Source organism: Acinonyx jubatus, chromosome B3 (genome assembly GCF_027475565.1).
Source record: "Acinonyx jubatus isolate Ajub_Pintada_27869175 chromosome B3, VMU_Ajub_asm_v1.0, whole genome shotgun sequence".
In the NCBI taxonomy this organism is placed as follows: Eukaryota; Metazoa; Chordata; class Mammalia; order Carnivora; family Felidae; genus Acinonyx; species Acinonyx jubatus.
In genome coordinates this window covers 122314218-122337720 of record NC_069386.1, presented here as the reverse complement: position 1 = coordinate 122337720, position 23503 = coordinate 122314218, and the positions used below count along the sequence as shown (strand labels likewise).

The 23503-nt window shown below is 38.2% G+C and overlaps 1 protein-coding gene across 1 annotated transcript; it reads left to right on the top strand.

Annotated features, from left to right (window-relative positions):
* Positions 1-2334: 2334 nt before the first annotated feature.
* DIO2 (iodothyronine deiodinase 2) lies at positions 2335-17027 on the top strand. Its single transcript, XM_015081764.3, is given in 3 exon segments — positions 2335-3308; positions 11332-11902; positions 11905-17027. Coding segments are annotated over 3 exon segments (816 nt in total). The 5' UTR covers positions 2335-3086; the 3' UTR covers positions 11928-17027.
* The last annotated feature ends 6476 nt before the right edge of the window (positions 17028-23503 follow it).

Genomic DNA, 23503 nt, shown 5'->3' with positions numbered 1-23503 from the left:
TTGTACTTTGGATGTGCCTTGAACTTTGCATTTAAAAAGAAAGTGTTTTTCTGATTTTCTACCTATCCCCCTCCTTGGCTTGCCATTTCTAATCATAACTTTCTCCTTGAAAGCAAATGACAAGTGAGGAAAAATTGGTGTATGGCTGCTAAAGCCTCTGCCTTAAATGAGCACTGCTTTCATTCAAACGGGTCAAAGTGAATGTCTGAGAAGGGGTGAGATTTTAAGGCTTGAGCAGTGAGTGGAAGTGTCATTTACTGATTCCACACCTTCTGTCATGGTGGAGTGGGACTTCATCTGGCACTTTAGCTTTCCCATCTACACTAGTTAAAATACCTTGTTATCACCTCCTTCTCTTTTTTTCCCCCTTCAATAAGGATATTGAGAAGATTGAGAGAATGAATGGAGTAAATGTATGTCATGTATATGAATAATATTCTTTTCCTAACAATGTACACTAGTCACAGGAAAACTTTTTCTATGTGGCTCATATTCGTTCCTCTAAGCTCTGAAATCTTGCCTCAGAATTTAGTCCATGGAATGTAAATCCAAGATTCATAATGGGCTAAACCAATGAGAAAGATGAAGGTATCCGGTTTTTTTTAAGACAATAGGGAATGGCCAGTGTTGTGTCCATGGGGAGGGTCACATCCAAGGCCAGCCAGGTGTACAATTCTGGGACACCACAGTCATATCATATTGTATGTGAATGGTGCCCCCTAGTGTGGAGTAGTGCATACCCTGCCCATTGGTCCATTCAGTTCACCCACCTTGAATTTACTCTGTTCCAGGAATGGTTCTAAGTGGTGGAAGACAGCAGTAGAGAAAGCAGACAGGAATCCCTGGTCTCATGAAAATTAAAAGCATTCTCACTGTATTATTTTTTTAAAGGCAAAAAGCACCAGGCCAATCAAATAAAATGCATATATGTATAGAATTTGGCCCATTGGCCCACCAATTCATGACCCCTGCTTTAGGCTTTTAAATTATTTCTGTGATCTTGCAGGTTTTCGCCACAGGGACAAAACATAGAAATGTACTGACCCACAGGTTTGCATCTCCTGCTTAGCTCATGCTTAGTGAGAACAATATGTATATACAAAATTCAGCTAATTAATTTTCAATTTAAATTTGATTTCTTCATCCCTGGATCTGTACTTACTACTACTTCTCCCATGAAAACATAATTCCTAAGGTGATCTGTTAGGTAAGTGTGGAAGGAAAACTAGAATGAGGCAAGGGTCATGGCATTCTGCCAAAGCGCTGTCTGCCTAACTACCCATCGCTCCTGGAGACTAATGGCAGAGGTGAGCAATGTTCACTGTGGCTCTTGAACCAATTCAAAGTCTTCTCCTAACCACGTACAAATTTAATTTTTTTTTTTTTTTGCAAGGAAATAGGAAGAGTCCCTAAAGCTTCAGGTCTCTTAGGGATTATGTTAACAGAAGCAGGGAAGAGTAGAATTGAAAGAGCTCACATAAAGAATTTATTTTTCAGTCTTATGGCATCTTAATGCCATGTGACAAAAAGTTTTAATTTAATCTGCATATAGGCAAAATGGAACAAAAAAAAAAGGAGTTCTGATCACTTAACTACTTTTATGTCTGTGTGGAAGATTTTTCTTTCTTTTTCTTTTTTTCTTTTTCTTTCTTTCCTTATTTTTTCTTCTTCTTCTTCTTTTTTTTGTTTTTTTTGCATTGGAAATTTCAGTAAAATTGAAAACTTGTATTAATTTTCTGCAAGAAGCTTTAGAGAAATGCTGTGATGGTACTCAAAGACTTTAAAAGTTTCCACCTCAGAACTTTGAATTTTCTTAAATAAGATCATGACTCAAAAATATTTAAAGAACCTAGGTCACAAACCTGATGAGAGACTGTCAGAGTAGAAAGGTATAAAGACCAAATGTAAGCATATACATCTTCCAAGAACTAGAGCAAAGACCTTCCATGAGGACTCTTCCTCTCGATCTACCTGCTTTCCAGAATCCTTTCCTTCCCAAATCCCTCATAAATGAACAATAACAATAATAATAATCAGAGGAGAGAGTGTTTCCCTATCAATCTGCACGTTACATTAAATTACTTTTCCCAAAATCTGGAAGTATTTCCTGAAAACTGGCAAAGGTATTAATTTTTTTTCTCTCTCTCCCTCTCTTTAAATCACAAAGCAAAATTCCACTGTCCCTCTACCCCCCCCCCCTCCTAAAAAAAAAAAAGTTGTCGAGTTTTGCTTTTCTATTCACTGCAGTTCTGGCCAAAGTAAAGCCCTCTTTCTCAATGACGTCAAGATCTTTACCAAGATTAGGCTTTCATTTCTCTATTGCAGCAATTAGCCAGGGAATGTATAAAAGGCTTCAGGGAGACTCACTGGGCTGCAGAGAGAGAGAGAGAGAGGCACTTTGCACCACAGACAGATAGCACGAAGGAAAAGGCAGAGCGAGTGAGGAAGAGAAGAGTCAGTCGCTCCTGGGGAAGGGAGAGAGAGACAGGCTGGGAGAAGGAGAACAGAAAGTGTGTGTCAAACGGAGTAAAGAAGGGGAAAAACTCCCCTTCAAGCACATTTTTGAAACTCTGGCAACTCCAGAAAGAAACGGGCTACGTTTCTGAACATTAGAGACAATGAAAAGCTAAAGAAAATTTTGCAATCTCTGCCACAGTCTCATAGGTGCTTAGAAATGAAAGTAGAGCTGCCTGTCTGTCACCGACTCTGAGAGGGGTGACTGGATTAGGGACGGGGACGCCAGTTTGTGTGTGGGTTGTTTTTTGTTTTTTGTGGGGGTTTTTTTGTTTTTGTTTTTTTAACATCTTAAATCCTGAAAAAAAAAAAAAAGGCAGCAGCTCCGAATTGAATGAATTGATGGGCACACTCCAACTGCTGGGCTGCAGAGACTGGACTTGGTCTTGCCATTTCTGCTTCTTTGAAAGAGGAGACAACTTGGGCTTCCTTTTAATTTAGTTTTTCTCCTTCTCCCCCCACCCCGGCCTTCCCCTTTATCTCCCCCACCCCCTCTATCACCACCCCCCTTTTAAATAAGAGGGTGAAGGGGAACCAGAGCGCACAAGGGAACTGACTGGGAGGCAGAGAAGATGGGCATCCTCAGCGTAGACTTGCTGATCACACTGCAAATTCTGCCAGTTTTTTTCTCCAACTGCCTCTTCCTGGCACTCTATGACTCGGTCATTCTCCTCAAGCACGTGGTGCTGCTGCTGAGCCGCTCCAAGTCCACTCGCGGGGAGTGGAGGCGCATGCTGACCTCAGAGGGAATGCGCTGCATCTGGAAGAGCTTCCTCCTCGATGCCTACAAGCAGGTGAGCTGCCCCGACAGGGGCTTCTCCCCCGGTCAGCAGGGGCAGGGGCTGGCGAGCGAGGGACCGCAGGCCCTGGGGAGCATCGGGCTGGGATCCTGGCGCGCTATCTAGGCTCCTGGTGTTACGCTCAAGGGAGCCCCTACCTGTGCCTTCCACACCTGTCACACAGGTTAGATTTGGAGATGACAGGTATTAAGCTGTTATGACTCTGTGCCACCTAGTAAAGACGCTTTCTAATAAGAGCCATTAATGCCTTGCTGCAATTTTGGAAGAGAGGGTATTTGTGCCCGATGAGTAACTTCGGGAAAAGTCAGAAAATGTTGGGGGAGGGGAGGAGACCGCTGCATTTAACCTGCTCTTGTAACAAACTTGGATTTTGATGTTTTGCTTGATGAGAGGCTGGGGTGCGCTAGGAAAGACAGTTCAGTGCTGGGCACTGAAAAGCGAGGGAAAAAAGAAAATGCTCCTCAGAACCCTCAGAGTTAGCAAGCCTTAACAAAATGGTCACGGCGGGTAAGATTTGGCATAAAATCCCCCTTGTTTCTCGTAGAGGTAAGAGTTAATGAAAGCAGCCCTGTGTGCAGCGTCCTCCTCTAGGTGGACGTTGTTTTACTTGAAGGATAGTTGACATACAATGTACAGGTGTACAACATGGTGATTTGACAATTATATACATTAGGAAATGTTCACCATGAAAAATATGGTTACCATCTGTCACCATACAAAGTTATTACATACTTATTGACTATATTGTGCTATACTTTTCATCCCCATGGCTTATTTGATTTGAACCCTTTTGAAGTGGTTATAAGGCAATGAGTCCTGGGTCACTAGATATCAATTTGCAATAGGAAGAGCTGTGAACTAGCTGTCAGAAATCCAGACTTTGTACGGGGAAACCACATTTGCCTTCTCAAAAGTAAAAAAGTTGTCCTAGAAAGAGCAGATAAGTCTATGGTTCATTACAGTCTCAAAACTGTTACAACACATGCCTTGAGCACCGGAGCAGTGGCCTCACTTAGCTGCGGAACACACATCCCAGGGCTGCTTCTCAAAACCAGACCTGGTGATCTTTGTTTCTAAGACTTGCCTTTTGGCTGCTTGGAGATGTTGGTAGGACATCCTCAACTCCGATCTCAAGGGCCAACGGGGGGCATTTTGGCACTGGTCCTTTGTCAGTTGGCACCTCTGCCTATGCCCACGTGACTCCTGCTGATCTCTGGGCTTAAGAATGGACTCACTTGGCAAAAGTTGCTGTCAAAGTAGACAGTCTTGGTTTTCCCCAACTGTACTGGGGGACCTCGTCCAAGATGGCAGGGAAGGGAATTTGAGAGGCATATAGAAGGCAATGAAGTGGTACATTGTAGACAAACAGCACCACAGAAGCAGGATGAAAACTCATAATCAAAGAGGAGGAAGGGAAGACTCCCCCATAAATCAACCCTAGAAAAATAAATCTGTGCATGAGGAAAGGAAAAGGAGTAGCTTCTAGTCACAAAGAATCCAGAGTAGGTTTGTTCCACTGAAAATTAAATATTCAAGAAGGAAATATTCATTGTGAATTCAGGAAGGTTTACTACAACACACATCTTTCTTATTGAAAGCAACCTGCATCTGTCCTAAAGGCCAGAGAATGGTAAGAGCTCTTGTTAGTAAGTAAAAATTCCTTTTTGATGATATGAAACAATGCTTAAAGTTCTAATCATATAATCTCCATTATAACATGCATGTTGGGCAAAGGGGAGATGATGGAGGAAGATACTGAGATGACCATTTCACTCCCACAAATGTATCACTGAATGTGAATTTTTTATGTTTTGACATGGGAGTAAAGAATTTGTGGAGAACACACAAGTATGTCAGGCACATTATGAATTAGGAAGTTCCCTCATCTACTCTGTATTTTGTAGGTGTTAGGAAGACAAAATGGAGATGCCAATGGCTTGAACTCAGCATATTAAACTCTTACTTTTTTGAAAGATAATTAACATTTGCCTATAAAAGAAAAGTCACTTCTCAGGAGAATTTTATATATGAATATGTGCTTACATAGATATCTCACATAAAACATGGGGGCTGTGCTGTTACCCACAAATATTAACTGACATTGTTTTTCCTATCAAGCAGCTTATTGAAATAAAGAAGGAAAAACAAACAAATGTCTCTTCAATAAACTTGATTGTTTATTTTTCACTGATATATAGCATTCCATTATGTAGCAATATTTTGTTAATTGTATTCCAAGAAATTGACAAGGACAAGTGATTTTTCTTTTTTTTGCATATGGCTTATATATTCTTCTCCTGTATTGTTTCTATTGATTTGATTAGTGACCAAGTTCATAGCTGATGTTATTATGTTTGCTTTTTATGATTTATATAATAGATACCATGAGAAGGAGCAAACCAGGAACCCATATATCCAGAGACAAGACTGGACTGGGTGTACAATGAATAGAAACATTGTGAACACAGCTTGCACTGAATTTAGGTCTCCTCTGTCTCCCAAGTATGACAAGGGTGGTGGTAGCTGTCGTGGCATTTGAGGGTCACTCAGAATCTCTAAAACAAGTTGAATGACTTCCCTGACTGCTGTTTTCATCTGTGACACTGTCTTTGGGTGTGGCCATTTCCAGAGCCACACTGGAGGAAGTTTTGTGTGAGGTGGCACCATGGTATTTCGCAATGCCAACTTACGTTATTTCAAGGCCGCCACCCTCAGAAGCAGAGATTTCTGGGAGGAGGGGTTTGCACACCTGTCATACACAAGGCATGTCATTTCTAATTCCCCTCGTTGAAGGTCAGATATTTGGGGAGATAGTTAGAGAAAGTGCAGTAAAAGTGTTATCCCTGTATTTGGCTCCTGGAGGGGGTGACAAATAAATTAAAATAGAACAAAATAAAAACAACCCTTCTTCATTAAAATGTTGAATGGAATTTAAAATTAATTCCAGAGTGGAACCTTTAAAGATAATTTGCTCTTGGTTATAGGGAGTTCCATGCATGGGTTTTGATGGAAAAAAAGTCTACGGAAACTTGTGACGGACAGAGGTGAATAACAGATGTTTGTTATTTAAGTTTTCCTAATCTGTGTCATTGCATCTAACACTGCATCCTTGTACTAGCACTCCAAGACTCGAAAATGCAACCAATAAGCAAACTCCCCTGTCTGGGAACCGGGCTCCTACCTAAATGAAGTGTAAAAGTAAACACACAGTATAGATGTTGACAAGCAGTTTAATTTCTATGCAGTTAATATTGCGGTAGAAATACAGAAAACATATTCATTTGAACATATAATTTTGGTTTTGAAAGGGTCTCTAACATCCTCCTCCTCTTCATTCACCTCCAGCCTTTTGACACTAGTTTCTACAATGGAAAATAGCTCTCTTAAGAGAGAAACATTCTCAAAAGAACACAAAGGAGGCCCCAGCCAGAGTTTATCCATCACTTGGATAGAACACTAGGAAATGATACAGCTTAGAGCTGCATTTTCAAGGCATGCACCGAAAACAGAAGGACCAGAGAGGAGTTGAACTTGGAGGAAAGAGTCAGTAGCTCATTCTTCAACTCTGGTTTATTTGGCCAGTTGGAATGTACCTGGGTAAATTACTGTTTAATCATTGTTTGGCCATGTTTGTAAGGACACTGATGTAGCCTGGTCATTATGTCAAAGAATTTGAAATTTCTTGATGGTTAATAAAGCCATCCTAGGGCTTTTGTGTAGCAAGAAGGATGTGTAAATATTGTTCTGCCACACACCCAACCCCCATTTTTATCATTTGCCTTACTTCCTATCATGAGATGAGGTGATATTTTGTCCAGAAGCCTTTCTAAGGCTGTGGAAAAGAGGAAAAAAAAACAAGGTTAGTAGTATATGCTCTATTTCCAGCTTCTGCTTGATGAATGGTTCTTTTTTCCCCTTGCCCTGCATTTCAGAGTCCACATGCTAAAGCAGTATTATCCTTTTCCCCATGCACTGAACATTGTCAGTAAAAGGAATCCTATCATCACAGGAATCAAATTTATAGGCCATATATTTACCCTCTTGTTCATATTTATAAATATGGCTATCACAACATTTGCATTCTGCCGGGAGAGGTCATGTGTTATAAAAATGAAGCCCTTTATTTACTCCCTTGTTGGTGTTGTGTTGATGTTGATTACACAAACATAGGAAAGGACAACTGTAATAGCGCAGATGAGAGAGATAAAGTCAGTGATGACGATATTACATTTTACGTATGTCCTTTCTGATCCTTGGAAAATAAAGGGACCCTTTGGGAACATCGGAACTTCAAGACCAATTAGTGGAAATGATGCTTCTTGTGTTTGGGCATTAAATACTGGGCAGGGTTCTCTTTAGAGCAGCTAATGCTGGCAGGGAAAGAGGTACCGACCTAATTACTCTTCCGCAAGAGTAAAAAATGCCTTTTGAATGCCTCTTTGGCAAATATGTCTCATTAAGGACAAAAACCAAACACAAACCCTCTAAGAAGGAGAAATTAAGATGATAGGTAACTTGTGGCCAGGAGACTTTCTGTGCCACTGTGGGAAATTAAAACAAAGTTTGAGAGTACCAGGGGATAACTTGTTTTTGTTGAGCTTCTTTCCTGCAGCCTAAATGTTATTATGGGACCAACTTTATTTTCTTCATCATTTTGGCTCTTTGTCAAGGAATGCTTTGCTCCTGGGGAAAGCAAAGAATCTTCCATCATTGAAGACAATGGTGATTCTCCCATTCCATCTCAGCAGGGCATATAACTGAGCAAACCAAGAAATTCTCCACTTGAAACTCTGTTCATAATAGGAATTTAATTTTCACGGAGATCAAATGGGAAGATGAGAAATGATATTGGTCTCAAATGGCAATTGAGAAAGGACAGTAATGTCCTTTTAAAAGATTTATTTTTGTTTGTTTAAAGTGAACTTCCATTTTTTTTTAATTTCTGAAGTTTTTTTCTTTATTGTTGCTAAAGTGTCATCAGCAGGTTTTAGCAAAGACGGACAAATTTTATGATTAGTATATGATGTTTATAAAAGTAGACTACTGGTCTACTCACACTGAGACTTACAAATAATGGGTGTGGGGTTTTTTCTCCCCATGTAGTTTTATTAATATCTTTAGTCTTACCTACGCATTTTCTCTAACCTAGTCATCTTCATGAACACGCTGTTTATGACATTCCAATCTGCAGTAGGGTCCCATGGCTGCAGAGCAAAATAAAAAGAATTGGCTTCTTTGATTTCATACATTGAGAGCCAAGATAATCAAGAGCAGATCAACAGTATTCGGTGTTGATTATGGCAGAACTCTACAATAGGGCTCCAGGATTCACATTTCTGAATTATCTGACTCAGTGAACATATCCATCACCCAAACATAATTATGTTCATTGCAGGTCTAGGTTATTATTAAGTGTAAAATTCTTCACTGACCCCTAGGATTATAATAGCTATCGTTCATTTACTAATTCATTCAACAAAATTTCCAGCTTAATAAAATGCTAGTGCTGTTCTCGGCACTACACACACACACACACACACACACACACACACACACAAAAGCATTATGTATTTGGTAACTTTTCTAATTTTTAATTTGAGAGTGAAGGTATTGTACTTGTTTGAAATTTTCTAAGTCTATACTTTGAAAAGAATTATGTGGCTGAACTATAGACATTGTCACTAAGAGGAAGGAGAAGGTGCTTTAATTTTCTAAGAAAATTAACTGCAGGTAATATGAGAGCCACCTGTGACAGAAGCATCAGATGAGATTATTCAGTTGAATAATCAGGAATAATGCAAAATCAGCAGTTCTGCTTGGGTGAGAGTCAGGGGCATCAGAGGTCTTTAACATGACTCCAAAAACCAGATGGTGTTTCCACCTACCAAGAACCTACAAGTCTGTAGTCTAGAGATGACTTTTCTTCTGTGAATGGGTTGTTGACTTCCCAAGAAGTCACTACAGCATTTAATGGATTTAGAGTGAATGCATTCAGATCTTTATATCACAGTATGTTGAGGAACACAACACAGTATCATTGAAAGCAGCCCTTCTAGAGCTGTTACTGATAGTTTAAGTGGGAAAAATCTAATGAGAAGGTAGGTTAAAAGATATATAATACCTATAAAGTGTGTATCTTTAAATTTTAAGCATATTTTCATACCTCAGAGATGTGTGAGGTGTTATTTTACCTCATATAAAATAACCCAGCTGAAAGTGGTTTATAAGATTTCTCCATCTAGGGTAACTTGCAAATTAACCAAGAAAATTAATATAAACAAAGTAACTTTCTCCCTGATAGTAACTAAAAACAAATGTACTTATTTAAATAATACCAACAGCTTCCTTTTCTAAGAAAGAAGATTGTTATCTTAAGATTTTTAGAAAACTAATAGTATTGTTTCAAATCTGCATTGCTAGGATTTTTCAGAAGGGAGAGAAAGAACTTCTTTCCTTCTTTCTCTACAGTTAAAATGAGTTATGCATTCACATTAGATAGAAGCTTCTGAATGAAAGCCCTTGAGTATTTTACATCAGTTTGGATTGTTGAGTCTTTAACAATTTACTTCTAAGTGACTTCAATTACTAACAGTGTTATATGTGGCTGTATTTATATGAGGGAAATAAGTCGATCCAGTTGGGAGTGTTTTGTAATATTAAGTATAGCGTATAAAAATCAACTGGGCTGTCGTAAGTTGTCCGTAATGTTATTGGCTTTGATTAAACCGTACTAGGGGAAGATCCGATTGTGTTAATTCAAACTGAAGTAATTGGTTCTTTTATGTTGCAAGCTTTTTATTATCAATTTACAGATCCAAAGGCCAGCAAACTTTCCTTCATTCTGTGTTCAGCTATTTAAACCACTTGCAAAGGGGCATGTGGAACAATTTTCTTCCATACCTTCTTTTATACCTGCCTATTTTAAAATGCAGAGGAGCTTGTTAATAGAATGTATGATAGAAAAGTAAATGGTTTGTGATTTCCTAGATAAAAACAGGAAAACAAAACAAAAACCCATGAAAAATGAGGAATTAAAATAATTCTGGAATAATTCTATGTTTCTATTTCATTTGTTTAATGGAAATGAACTCATTTCCATTACTTTTGGGTTATGGGAACCCAAAAGTAAGTGGTAGCTCAAGAAACCTCTAGAAAGGACATCATCCTGAGAAGAGATCAAATTACTTCTGAGGATAGTCCTTTTTTTTTTTAAACATAGAGTTTCCCAGAAAGATGATATGCTGTTTCATATATTTGGGTAGCATTTAATAATGGAACCTATACTCACACAATGATTTATAGTATACAAGAGCTCATTTTCTTATGTTGTAGCCCTTATAACTGTCTGAGGAAGACAGGCATTATTATCAGCATTTTACAGATGGAAAAACTGAAGCACTGAAGAGGTGAAGTGGGAGTAGCCCTTCTAGTAAATGGTGGACCTCAGATTTCTAGCTCTGTCCAAGAATTGAGCCCATTGGTATCATTGTCCATTGGTGGAGATTAAGTAAATTAGCATCATGCAAGAATATAAAGGTCTTTCCTGAGTATTTTAGAATTCAGAAGTGGGAATATAAAAAAGAGGTACCTAACCCCCACAGCTCTGACAATTTCACTTAAAGTAGACCATTCACTTTTAACTTTTAAAATTAAGTCAATTAATCATTTGTTGTATAATGTGTGCTCAGCATTGACAGCAGACTAAGCTAGTAAAGAATACCAGCCTCAACATAATTATGAAAAGAGTGGTGCCTTCAATGGTTCTTTGAATGTGGTGCCTTTGATGATGAAAATAATTACCTTCAATGACTATACAGAATGAAAAAGACTTACTCTTTAGGGCCATTCTTTACATTACCAGCCATGATGCTTCTTTACTCAAATCAATATATATTTATCATATCCTATGAAGGAAATCCCACATTGTATTAGAGCTGGTTGGTTTTGTATAGAGTGAATTGGAGTGACAATGCATTTCATATGGTATTCTCTCCCTTTTTCTTTTTTTCACCATCAGGTGAAATTGGGTGAAGATGCCCCCAATTCCAGTGTGGTACATGTCTCTAATTCTGAAGGAGGTGACAACAGTAGAAATGGTGCCCAGGTGAAGATAGTTGATGGAGGCGAGTGCCACCTTCTTGACTTTGCCAGCCCTGAGCGTCCACTGGTGGTCAATTTTGGCTCAGCCACTTGACCTCCTTTTACTAGCCAGCTGCCAGCCTTCAGCAAACTGGTGGAAGAGTTCTCATCAGTGGCTGACTTCCTGTTGGTCTACATTGATGAGGCTCATCCTTCAGATGGTTGGGCAGTGCCTGGTGATTCTTCTTTGTCTTTTGAAGTGAAGAAGCACCGGAACCAAGAAGACCGATGTGCAGCAGCCCACCAGCTTCTGGAGCATTTCTCCTTGCCGCCCCAGTGTCGAGTTGTGGCTGACCGCATGGACAATAATGCCAATGTAGCTTATGGTGTAGCCTTTGAACGTGTGTGTATTGTGCAGAGACAGAAAATTGCTTATCTAGGAGGAAAGGGGCCCTTCTACTACAACCTTCAAGAAGTCCGGCGTTGGCTGGAGAAGAATTTCAGCAAAAGATGAAATCTAGATTAGCTGGTTGAAGGTATGATTGTAAAAGAGTTTTTTTTTTAATTATGTAAAGGAAAGGAAACTAAGAACTGAATCCACTATTTCAACTGAGTCTCATTGTCTCCCTGAAAGACAGGAATTTACGTGTCAGAAGAACATAAGCTTCTAACATCTCCATACTTCTTTTACCACTCAAATGGCATTTGGCTAAATAGTAGCCCCATCACATCTCTTCCTAGTGAAAAGCCCTGAGTAAAAAGATCCCAAGATGTAGAGGAAGAAACCCTGTTTCAACATGTGTTCATCTGCCTTGGGAAAGAAGTAATACAGCTGATGGAAGCTTTGGGACCTGAAGAACAGACTTACCTGAATAACTACTACCTTAGGGAACTATTATCCTTGTTAGTATAAGGGGTATTGCCTAGGCTTTATTCAGCATGGATAGAGCCCAACTGGAAAATTCCCAAATATTTACTTATGATGAATCCTTGAGTCCAGTCCTTGTGCTTGGGACTTCGTGTTTAACAATGTTCAAGTAGTTTTTGCTGTTTTAGTTTCTAGCCATCTAGTGCTCTCTGCCAGTCTAAATATGCCAGAACTCACAGATGTATTGGTAGATATCAAGAATGATTCCTGGAGGGTTAGATTATCTGAAATCTGAGGGTTACTTTTTAGGCAGGTGGGAAAGTACTAGAAGAAAATCAAATTGACAAGCTAGGAAAGGATGCAGAAAGATGAGGAGGCTTCACAGAGTTTCACTTTGAAGCTGTGGAGAGTGGGACTAATTTGTTAGCCACCGAAACATTGAAACATAAAACATACATGGGCCAGAAAAAGAAGCAGCTCAACTATAATTAGCATTGAGAATATACATATGAAATCAATATATTTATCATATACTCCTGAACTAAGGGAGAAAGGGGGATTGAAAGAGGGAAAAAAAAACCACACTTCATTATTTGTAATTATGAGAATTTTTTGCTGGAAATAATTACTTTTTGAAACATGTTTGTGGTATGTATATTTTCAGTTGATTAATTATGCCCTGTGATACTGATTAAATGTAAAACCAATAGATCCAATGGTACTGGTCTGTCCCTCTCCATTCCTACAATTATGATGTGGCCCCACTCGTTCTTAGTCTTAGCCTCCACAATGGTGTTCTCTGAATGCTGAGCTGGACTCGGCTCTTTCTTTATTTATATATAAATAAAATATATTCTTAGCTGCTGTGGGAGGTAGGTGCCCTGGCCATTCCGCTGTGGTACTGTTCTCCCAAAGTAGGTGAACTATAATGAATAATAGGTACGAACAAACAAGATTTCTTCAGCTGCAAAATAGAGGAAGGCAAAGTTAGTTTGAGAAAATTCTCATTAGTAATTTTGGAGGCTTTGATATAAGGCAACCCTCAGTGGCATGGAATTTGGTGAAATGGAATTTCCATTTCCATTTGAATTTGGACTGGGGTCTTCCTCTTCCTTTGTTCCAATTAGCTGAGGTCTGGTAATCTAAGGCCTCAATTGTACATTATTATAATGATATGTGTGTGTGTGTGTATATATATATACACACACACACACACACATATACACACACACGTGTGTGTGTATATATATATATACACACACACACCATATTTCTCTTTAAAGATACTATAGTTTTACCTGTAATGTAAGTAATAGCTAAATATCATAACCCCGAAAGAATAGACCAACTAATTTTATATCATAAATTTTTACTGTAAATTTGAGGATGCTGTCAAATCACAGTATATGGTTGTATTGAATGTACAATCAAAGGTTCTTATGACCATTCCATTAATAATTGAATCATAAAATAAAAGTAATAGAAAAAAATCTCAAGTTGAAAATATCTTCTGAAACTAGTTGCCTCTGAAATGAGAAAAAGGTGGGAACTGAGTAAGAACCAAAAGTACATTAAAAACAAAAAAAGCTGGAGCAATATATCAGTTCTATCACTAGTTTATTGTTTAGACACTAATACGTTATTTTAACTGATGATTGTGTTTTACAGCAACATTTAGGCTTTCCAGTGTCTTAAAATCTATAAAACACACCCACAGAGAAACAAAGCAAATTTTGAAAATGTGGCATCATCTAATAGATTTCTGGAAAATCACATGGAGAATAGATTATTTCAGACTTCTCAATTGTTAAACTCTACACTCCAGAATGATCAGTGGGCCCCATTGTATTTTATCTTTAAAATGGTGTTAAGATTATGTGGTCCCCTAGAAAAGTAAAATGAAAACTTGGTTGCAGCACACTCACTCTGTTGTCTTTAAACTTCCCCTTTGTTCTACATGTACAATAATGGAACAGGATGTTAGAGAAGCTGGTGGGGGGATGAGATTTGGCTAAGGCAGTGCTAGTTGTCTGGGTAAAAGGATGATGGAAAAAGCACCCAGTCGTGATATATTTTTAAGGAAAGAGAAGGTTGTGTGTGTGCAATTCCTCTCCACGAGGATACTCCAATGGAGAAATGAAGCAGTGGAAGTAAATACACAAAGGCATAGGCTGAATATCAGGGAAAAAGATATGTTCAATAGAACATAGAAGACTTTCTGGAAGAAAGGCAGTTAGGGGCCAATGAAGAAAGTGAATTGACAAAGCTCAGGAATCCTACAGTATGTAGAATGGCTTGGTGTTACCAGAGTTATGTAACCTATTTATCTCAACATGATTTTTTAGGATTTCCTATGATGTATCTTTAGGAACATAACAAGAACTCATTATTTGAGGTAGAGGAGAATCAGTGCTTAGCTGGTATGCTCAGAGAAAGTATTAGATTGTCAATACCCACCCCACCTATCTTCTCTTTTATAAAGTATGTTCCTTTGAACAATTGTTATTCATATATATATATATATATATATATATATACACAAACAAACTTTGAGTTCTTCTTAGTACCTAAACATTCCCCCCGCCCATAGGCTATGTTTACATGGAGCTATCAGTTTAGCCTTTTAAACTGAGTTAGCATATCTATTATTGAAATAGTTTCCAAGCAATTTTAGATATTATCATAGCATCTGGATTTACTCAAACATTTAGTGTTTGAAAGACTTATGTCTTGGAACTATTCAAACTTACTTTATTTTATTGCTTAGAGAAAATAGTGGAATCAACATGACTTTCTTGAATGGGCATGAATGAGATGCCTGCACAATGATGTTGAAATGTTTGATATAGATATTAAAATGTAACTGACCTCCTTAAAGGCAGACTAGTAACTGCTCTTTGTATAGCTAAAGTGAAGCCATTTAACTTATATGACTTTTTATATTCATGTTTTGGATCTTTGGTACTATGTCTTCACCTTGTTTATAGAATTTACCCTTGATTTTTGGTAATATCAAGTTCTAAATGGTCTATTTATTTAAATTTTCTTGCCGTTAAGCAGAAAATGCCTATTCTATAACCAAGGAAAGAAGAAAATCCTGCTGTCTTTGATTTTGCCTGGAGTGTATTTCACTATTTGGGCTCTTGAATAAAAAAAAATATGAAATATGTTAATATGTTGAGGTCATGTGTGGGTACTGCCTTGCTGCATAAAATACCAGAGGGGCATATTAAAGACAATATCTATGCCTTTGGGAGAATTTCCAGCTGGACACAGGTGTTCTTAGCATGTCCTGTGGGTTATGTCCACAGCAAAAGGAATGCACTGATGTACAGGACTTCCCATTCTGTAAATCTGACTGATGGTTTGGAAAATAAGCTTAATTAGAATCATATGGCCCCTGCAAAGGGGGAAATGTAGATACCAATTACTGTCCCATTGAAGGGTTCATGAAAACCTCTCCAGCATTTAGAGCTTTTCAGAACATGTCCAATGTCATGTCTCTCAGCAGTGGAGAATTCTAATTCCAGGAACTTAAAACGATATTGCCAAAAATCAGATCAAAAAAAATTTTAGTTATATTCCAACTTTCTCCCTACTTTCTCCTTTATCTTAAAAATAGAATCCAAACTTAGTCTTCATATGTACATCCAGAATGGGGTATAAGTATCAATTTCTGCCTTGGTGATTTGCAATCTCTGCGTAGTATCTTGAGGTCCTCTGTAAAAGAAGGTAGTAGGGCCTGGGAAAGCCAGGAAGTTGCTAATCTGGAAGAACGAGGTCCTGTGAATTTGGTCTATTGATTTGGGAAGGTTTGAAAAGATAATTCTCACCATTGGAAGAGGGCTGCTAGGTGTCAGTGAATGACTTTAGGAAGAGCCAAACATTGGGCCACTTCATAATGCCTTATGTTCTGGATAGCACCAGAAGCAAGGTCTCCGACTTAAGAGACCCAGCTCTGTTCTAAGGTGAGTCTGATACAATAGAAAGCAAACATGTAAAGATATCCAAAAAAACCCTGCTCATGCAAGTCAGAGCTTGCTGCCCATCTTAAGCAGCAGTACCAGAGCTCTAGGGAGTTTATTTACTATTTACTGGGGAGATCTCAAGGACCAAGGAGATGTTAAATGTAGTCACTATTTGGGCTCCCCCCCTCCCCCAAAAGCAAACAGGTAAACACATAAATGAAAGAAGCCCACAGAAGGGGGTGGGAAATAAATTAAAAAATCTCTCAAGCCTTCTCCAGACTATGTCACTAGCCCATGTACTTTTTATGTGTGTTAGGATGAAAGAGTGTGAAGACATAAGTATCCAGTACTTTATAACCAAAGCAATTAAAAGAAATTGGGTAGGGAATGTTGGCCAGTTTCATTTTCTTTTGCATCACATTATCACCAGACTATATCACTAGCCCAAGCAGTCGGGCACCTGGAGAGGGAGATTGGGATGTGCAGAGGTGACCAGTGTGCAAATGATAACTACTGATGAAAGAGTCACTGACTCAGTTAGTGGTTGGATGTAGTCACATTAGTTTTCCTCTGCCCATCTTTGTCTCCCTAGCAAGGAGAATATTTGGGGCATGATGCTATGGGCACTGGGTAAATGTGGTAAGAATGCATGTGTGTATTTCTCTGCTTCTCAGTTGCAGAAACAGAAACGCTTTGGAGATTATCAGTAGAAAGAGTGTTATTATATTGGTGCTGAGTGGTACGTGTGCTTTTAAAATTTGTTCTTGTATTTTAATAAATTTTGAATAAAAGAATAAAGTTACTCTTTGGTTCTGTTTGTTTATTTTTAAATTACTCTCTAGACCTTGCTCCTGGCTGGAACACATTCATGGTTGACAAGGGAAAGAGAATCCATCATTCTAATATTTATTCCTTGGTATTTGTGGGTAAAGACTCCGGCAATGCCAGGTTATTTTAATCTCATGCTGTGTGCCAGAGTCTTCAAGGAAATTAAGACAAGTTAGAAGAAAATCTTCAGATACTTTCCATATTTGTGAACAAGTCACACACAATTCATGGGAAGGGCCTTATTGAGATCATGGAGCAAACTTTTACTTTGTTAAATTTATGCCCCAGGTTTTTTAAGTGCTATAAATAAACTTTCCATGAGTTGGTTAAAGCCATATGTATGTGTGTGTGTGTGTATATACACACACACACACACACACACATTATATATAATATGTTTGGCAGTGTATTAATGTATGATGAAAAAAATTTGAACACACTTCTATCAACTACTTTGCATTATGAGAAAGTATAAAGGATATGAATGTTTTATGGAGGCAGTGGTCTGTTAATGACAAGAGATGTATTTGCAACATGGTTAAATATGTACACTTTAATCCTGGAAACAGGTGACTCAACCAATGTATTAATGTATCTTGAGACTCTGAACTTACTCATGGTTTCCTACTCATAATAATTTCATTAATATTTGTAGTATCTCATAATATTCCAGAATTTTAATGGAAATTTGAAGAATCATGACTGACAACTATTGACTGAGATTCTATTTAGGGGTATACCCTGTGCTGGGTGCAATAGGATGTGTAAAATCCATGAAACAAAATTCACGCAGATGTGACTCCCCTTAGGAGCCTATCATGGATTTGTCAAGGCTCTGCAAGTGACAAATGCAAATTTGTCTTCAAAAAAAGAAAAAAAAGAATTTATTGGCCAATATAATGAAACCCTAGAAATGATTGGGATGAAACTTACCTCAGGGACAGTTTGATGGGTCCAAGGACTTAGAAACCTTCAGTGCTTGTTTACTAAGTCTTTTGTCTCTGTTCTTTTGGGGTGTCAGGTTTTCCTCAGATCAGCTTCTTATCTTGCGTGATCTCGTTGGGGGAAGCTCCTCACATTCTTTTTTAAATTTCATTGAGATATAATTGACATACAACATATTAGTTTCAGATGTACAATGTAACAATTTGATATTTCTATATATTGTGAAATGATTACCACAGTGAGTTAGTTAACATTCGTTACCATACATAGTGTTAAAGAACTTCAACCTTAAATGGAATTGGAAGATAGAAAATGGGAAAATTCAGGCATATACCCTTAGAAAAACAAAACTTAAGGAACGAGAGATGATTTCCCATAAATGTCTAATTTATGGAAAACTGATAATATTGGAATTTTCTTAAATGATAGGCAGTTGGTCAGGGGTTGCCTCAAAGCAATGTTGGGAAGTTTCAATTATGGTTTCCAGAAGCAAGAATAAGAAATGACCCAGGTCAGGTTGGTCTCACAAGATAAGCTGAATTGAGCTTTGTTTGTGTGACTGGGCTGGTTTTGTCTGGTTAGGGAATTTTGAAAATTGGCCATTTGTTTTTGATTTTAACAGACCTAATCGAGTTCTCCCCAATTTGCACTTCCTGCCCATAAACACAGCTATGCCAAACCCTCAATGGGCTCACCGGTAGCTTGCTACATTTAATTGCAATTCCTCTGTTATATTCCTGAATAAATACATCTTTTTGACAATTTTCAGCTTGCTTCAGTTTACTTCTTTATTTAGGTGGACAATAGTTGCGAAAAAAGTTTTTTTATTAGGACTTTAGGATTTACTATCTTAGCAACTTTTCAATGTATAATACAGTATCACTAATGATAGTTACTGTGCTGTACATTACTTGCATTCTAACTATAAGATGCTTCAAATAGAGTTTGACCCTATCACCAGAGAAGGACTTGAATTGGGCCAGCTTGTGTTACATGTGGGTTGTGTTACATGTTGCCATGGTAACAGGGTCTGCTACCAAAAGGAGAGCAAGAAATACTGGGAATGTCCAAGGGTATCAGAAGTTAACTCTGTGGCTATTTCTTTAACTCCCCTTATAATGAGGGTTAAATAAGTGATTGGATGTGTATAATCAATAAGAACAAGTTCAGAGGAAGAAAGGAAAGAACTCTGGGTAGTGCTCTCAGAAGAGGCTCTGTGGAGTTTAAAATGAGTTGACCTAAGAGAAAGGGTAAGATTTAGATAGAGAGGAAGATGGATGGTCTTTCATTTAGTCAAGTCAATCTGTGTTTACAAAGTGTCCATTAGATGTGACTAAGAAAGCCAAATCAGTAAAAAAAATAAGACACTAAAATGGCCATCATCCTTAGGAGGGAGAATTCAATCCAATTCAGTGAAAGTTGAGAGAACTGAGGATAGGAAGCTATGTTTTTTATTTCTTTGTGTTTCTCCCTCTCTTGGGTAAGCAGGCATTTAAGTATCTAAAATACAACCACCAATGGATGTTTTAAGTACCCACTAAGTGATAAACACTACCATCAAAATACTACACTTGGTGGATATATATACAAATGGTATGAAATATGGTTTTCTGCACCGTGTTTACAGTCTCGCTGGTAAATGAAAAATCTAAACATGATATCTAATGTACCAGATATAGACTCCAAATGTACTGAGTCAAAACCTTGAGTATTGCCCTTTAACTCCATCCAGAAGGACCTTCAGAAGAAACCGGAGGGGGAAAAAAACAGAAAAGAGCACTTAAAAAATAAGAAAGTCTTTCAGCCAGCATTGAGCTCTTAAAGACATTCCAGGAAATTTTGTAATAAAACTCCTTAGTATAATGCCTTTTATCAGGGCATTTTGCAAAGGTATTCACAATCCTTTTCCAATTTTCACATGGGTGAGGATTCACTGTGGCTTAGCCATTTTAGTCCACTGCTGTGGGCTAGTTTTGTCTGTACAGGGGTAAGAGGCATAGAACAAACCCTCAACATATGCTAGTGACAAAACTTGGTAACTTTTAATAAGGAAAGTCCAAGGTCTGTTGTTGCAAAGTTCATGAAATGTCTGGATGAGCTTGCACACCTAGCTACTGAGAATTCAAGGGATCTACCTTCAGGAGTCAAGACGGGCTTGAACCCTGCTGCAGTTTGGCTCTTCACTTGCTGATATTTGTGGTTTAACTATCCAGGGTGGGGGAATAATTCTGGGTCTTGCAGTTACCTATGTCTACTAGAATAGTGGCAAAGATTCCCGGTATCTCTTGATAAATTATGGTTATTTCAACTGGCCTAAACCAGGGAGAGTGGACTGAGAGAATGGCAGGGATCCAGGAACACATCCACTCCCACTCCCTCTTGAGAAAAAGTTAACTTCTGTTTCCTCCCTGGCTGTGCCACCCCCTTTGTCTTCTCTTGCCCTCCAAAACAGATAAGAACTTTAGCCTGACTGCAGTGAGTATGAGATGGGATAGGATGGAGTGGATTGTATAGTTGATACAGTCTATGTAATTCAGGCAAAAATCTTGATTTATACATTTTAGACAACACATATGAGGCAATTTAAACAATCTACTAATGTGTGCACACACCACAAGCCTAGGTATCCTCATAGGCCACTCCCATAAGAAGTGGAAGATGCACTTAATGCTGCAGGACAGTTATTCATCAGGTGATCCTACTCAGCCACCAAATTTTCATTGCATTTTGTGTTACTCTTCATCTATACGTTGTTAACCTATGTTACCTTAAGTGTTTAAGGTTTAGGTGCTTTACCAATTCTAATGGGAGAAAGATTGTAAATGTTTGATTTAGTAAAGATTCTTTATATTATATTATATTATATTATATTATATTATATTATATTTATTTTATTTTTAAAAAGAAAGAGCTTGAGTGGGGGAGGGGCAGGAGGGAAGAGAGGGAGAGAATCTTAAGCAGGTTTCATGCTCAGCATAGGGCTTGATGTGGGGCTTGATCCCATGACCCCAGGATCATGACCTGAGCCAAAATCAAGATTTGGACACTCAACCATCTGAGCCACCCAGGCACCCCTGGGTAAAGTTTCTTTAAAGTGAAAAAAAAAACCCTAAGGGAAATTTTAGGAATTCTTACCCTTTGTTGGTACTAGGGGAATCTAATCCATTTCCAACCATCATTATCTGGTGGAGACAAACCTCCCCTGCTTTTGTAATAGCTATGGTCTCCTTTGCCAAACCCAACACTCAACTGACTCCACTACTGACTGTAACCATTTAAGTGTGTTTCCTATTACATTTTAAGGATGTGTAACTATAGGCTCTTTATGTGTTATAATGACTGAAATCCCCTGAATTCATTCTTTACCACTATTTCTTATGGAAAAATTTGGGTGGGGGATATGTCTTCCTAGTTTGTGCAGAATTTTTAGAAGTATCCTCCTTTGGGTACATCAAGGAATGCCTACTTATATTTTGCAAAGTTCAAAGTTCTGGCCTGCATCCACTCCTTCCCTTGTTCTTGTGCTCAGAGCTTCTATGAGGAGATTGGTGGGTGATAATTGGGTCGATATTTTAGTTATATCTTTAGAAGATTTGTCATTTTCTATTACAGGTAAACACTTATACACACATTTATAAATATATTATTAATAGTAATATATGTATTTTAGTCCATGGCAAAAAGACAGTTACCTTCTAAACCCTAGAGAAAAAAGAATCCTCTCGTATACTTAAGGAGAGAGATATGTTGAACCCCAATTAAATTGTCAGTCATCATTCTAGTGACCAGATGAGAGTAGACCAATTATATTCCTACTGGGTATGTCATGATTGTAGAAAAGACATCAAGAAATTATCCAGGGCAAGGGCTATTTCTGTTTCTTGATGATTCATGTACATCTAGTTACACCCGTAGCCCAGAAACACCAAACGTGTTTGTATGTTGGTTTTGTGTGGAACTGGAAGGCCTCCAAATAACGTGCAAGTGGCAATAATCCTTTGAGTGCTGTGTTGCTTCACTGGATTCTTAGTCATTGTTTGGAAACAGTCTTCTAAAGCCACCAGTGACCTCCTTCTAATCTAGACAAGTCCAGAGGTAATTTTTGTTCAGTACTCGCTTTTTGTATTTCACAGCATTGGGCACTTCTAACTTTTATAGCTTCTCTCTCTTTTACTGTTCCTTATTCACATTTAGTCCATTACAAGTGGATGCTCCCACATGATTATTCCTATATATTCTTTTTTTCTCTCTTGTAGTCTTTCTGTAACAAGGAGAGAGGATATATCATTACAAATTGCGCAAGTTAGCTTTAGGTCTGGCTGTGAGGAGTAGAGACCTAAAATAATAATTACTTAAGACAGAAAGCTTATTTTTCTCTCTTACATAAAAGTTCTGTGGCAGGCAATCTGCAGCTGGTATGGAAGCTCTGTTCCATAAAGTCCTTAGAGACCCAGGCTCTCCTTCTAGCTTTCTGCTCCATCCTCATGATGCCTTATCGTTCTTATATACCCCTCTCCTAGGCAGAAGGATAGGAAAAGGAAAAGAAAAAAAAAGGGCAAAGTATGTGTCTACCAGCTTTGTACAAGGAGATTCTTAGAAACTGCTTTATGGACATTTCCACTTATATACCTTTGGCCAGAACTTTTATCATAAGACAATCTGACCTGTAAAGAAGATTGGAAAATATAGCCTTTATTCTAGGCAGCTATGTGCCCATCTGAAAATTCTATATTGTAGAAGGGGAAAACATATTTGTAACGACATTCTCCTATATTCTCTTCTAGAAGTTTTAATATTTGCCTTTCTTTTTTTTAACATGAATTTTATTGTCAAATTGGTTTCCATACAACACCCAGTGCTCATCCCAACAGGTGCCCTCCTTAATGCCCATCACCCACTTTCCCCTCCCTTCCACCCCCCATCAACCCTCAGTTTATTCTCAGTTTTTAAGAGTCTCATAGTTTGGCTCTTTCCCCAAATTTTTTTTCCTTCCCCTCCCCCATGGTCTTCTGTTAAGTTTCTCAGGATCCACGTGAGAGTGAATACAAATGGTATCTGTCTTTCTCTGTATTACCTATTTCACTTAGCATAACACTCTTCAGTTCCATCCATGTTGCTACAAAAGGCCATATTTAGTTCTTTCTCATTGACAAGTAGTATTCCATGTGTACATAAACCACCATTATTTTATCCATTCATCAGTGGATGGACCCAGCAATAACACTGCTAGGAATTTACCCAAGGGATAGAAATGCTGATGCATAGGGGCACTTGTACCCCAATGTTTATAGCAGCACTTTCGACAATAGCCAAATTATGAAAAGATCCTAAATGTCCATCAACTGCTGAATGGATAAAGAAATTGTGGTTTATATACACGTGGAATACTACTTGCCTTTATTTTTTAAAATATAATTTATTGTCAAGTTAGCTAACATACAGTGTATACACTGTGCTCTTGGTTTCTGGGGTAGATTCCCATGATTCATCACTTATATACA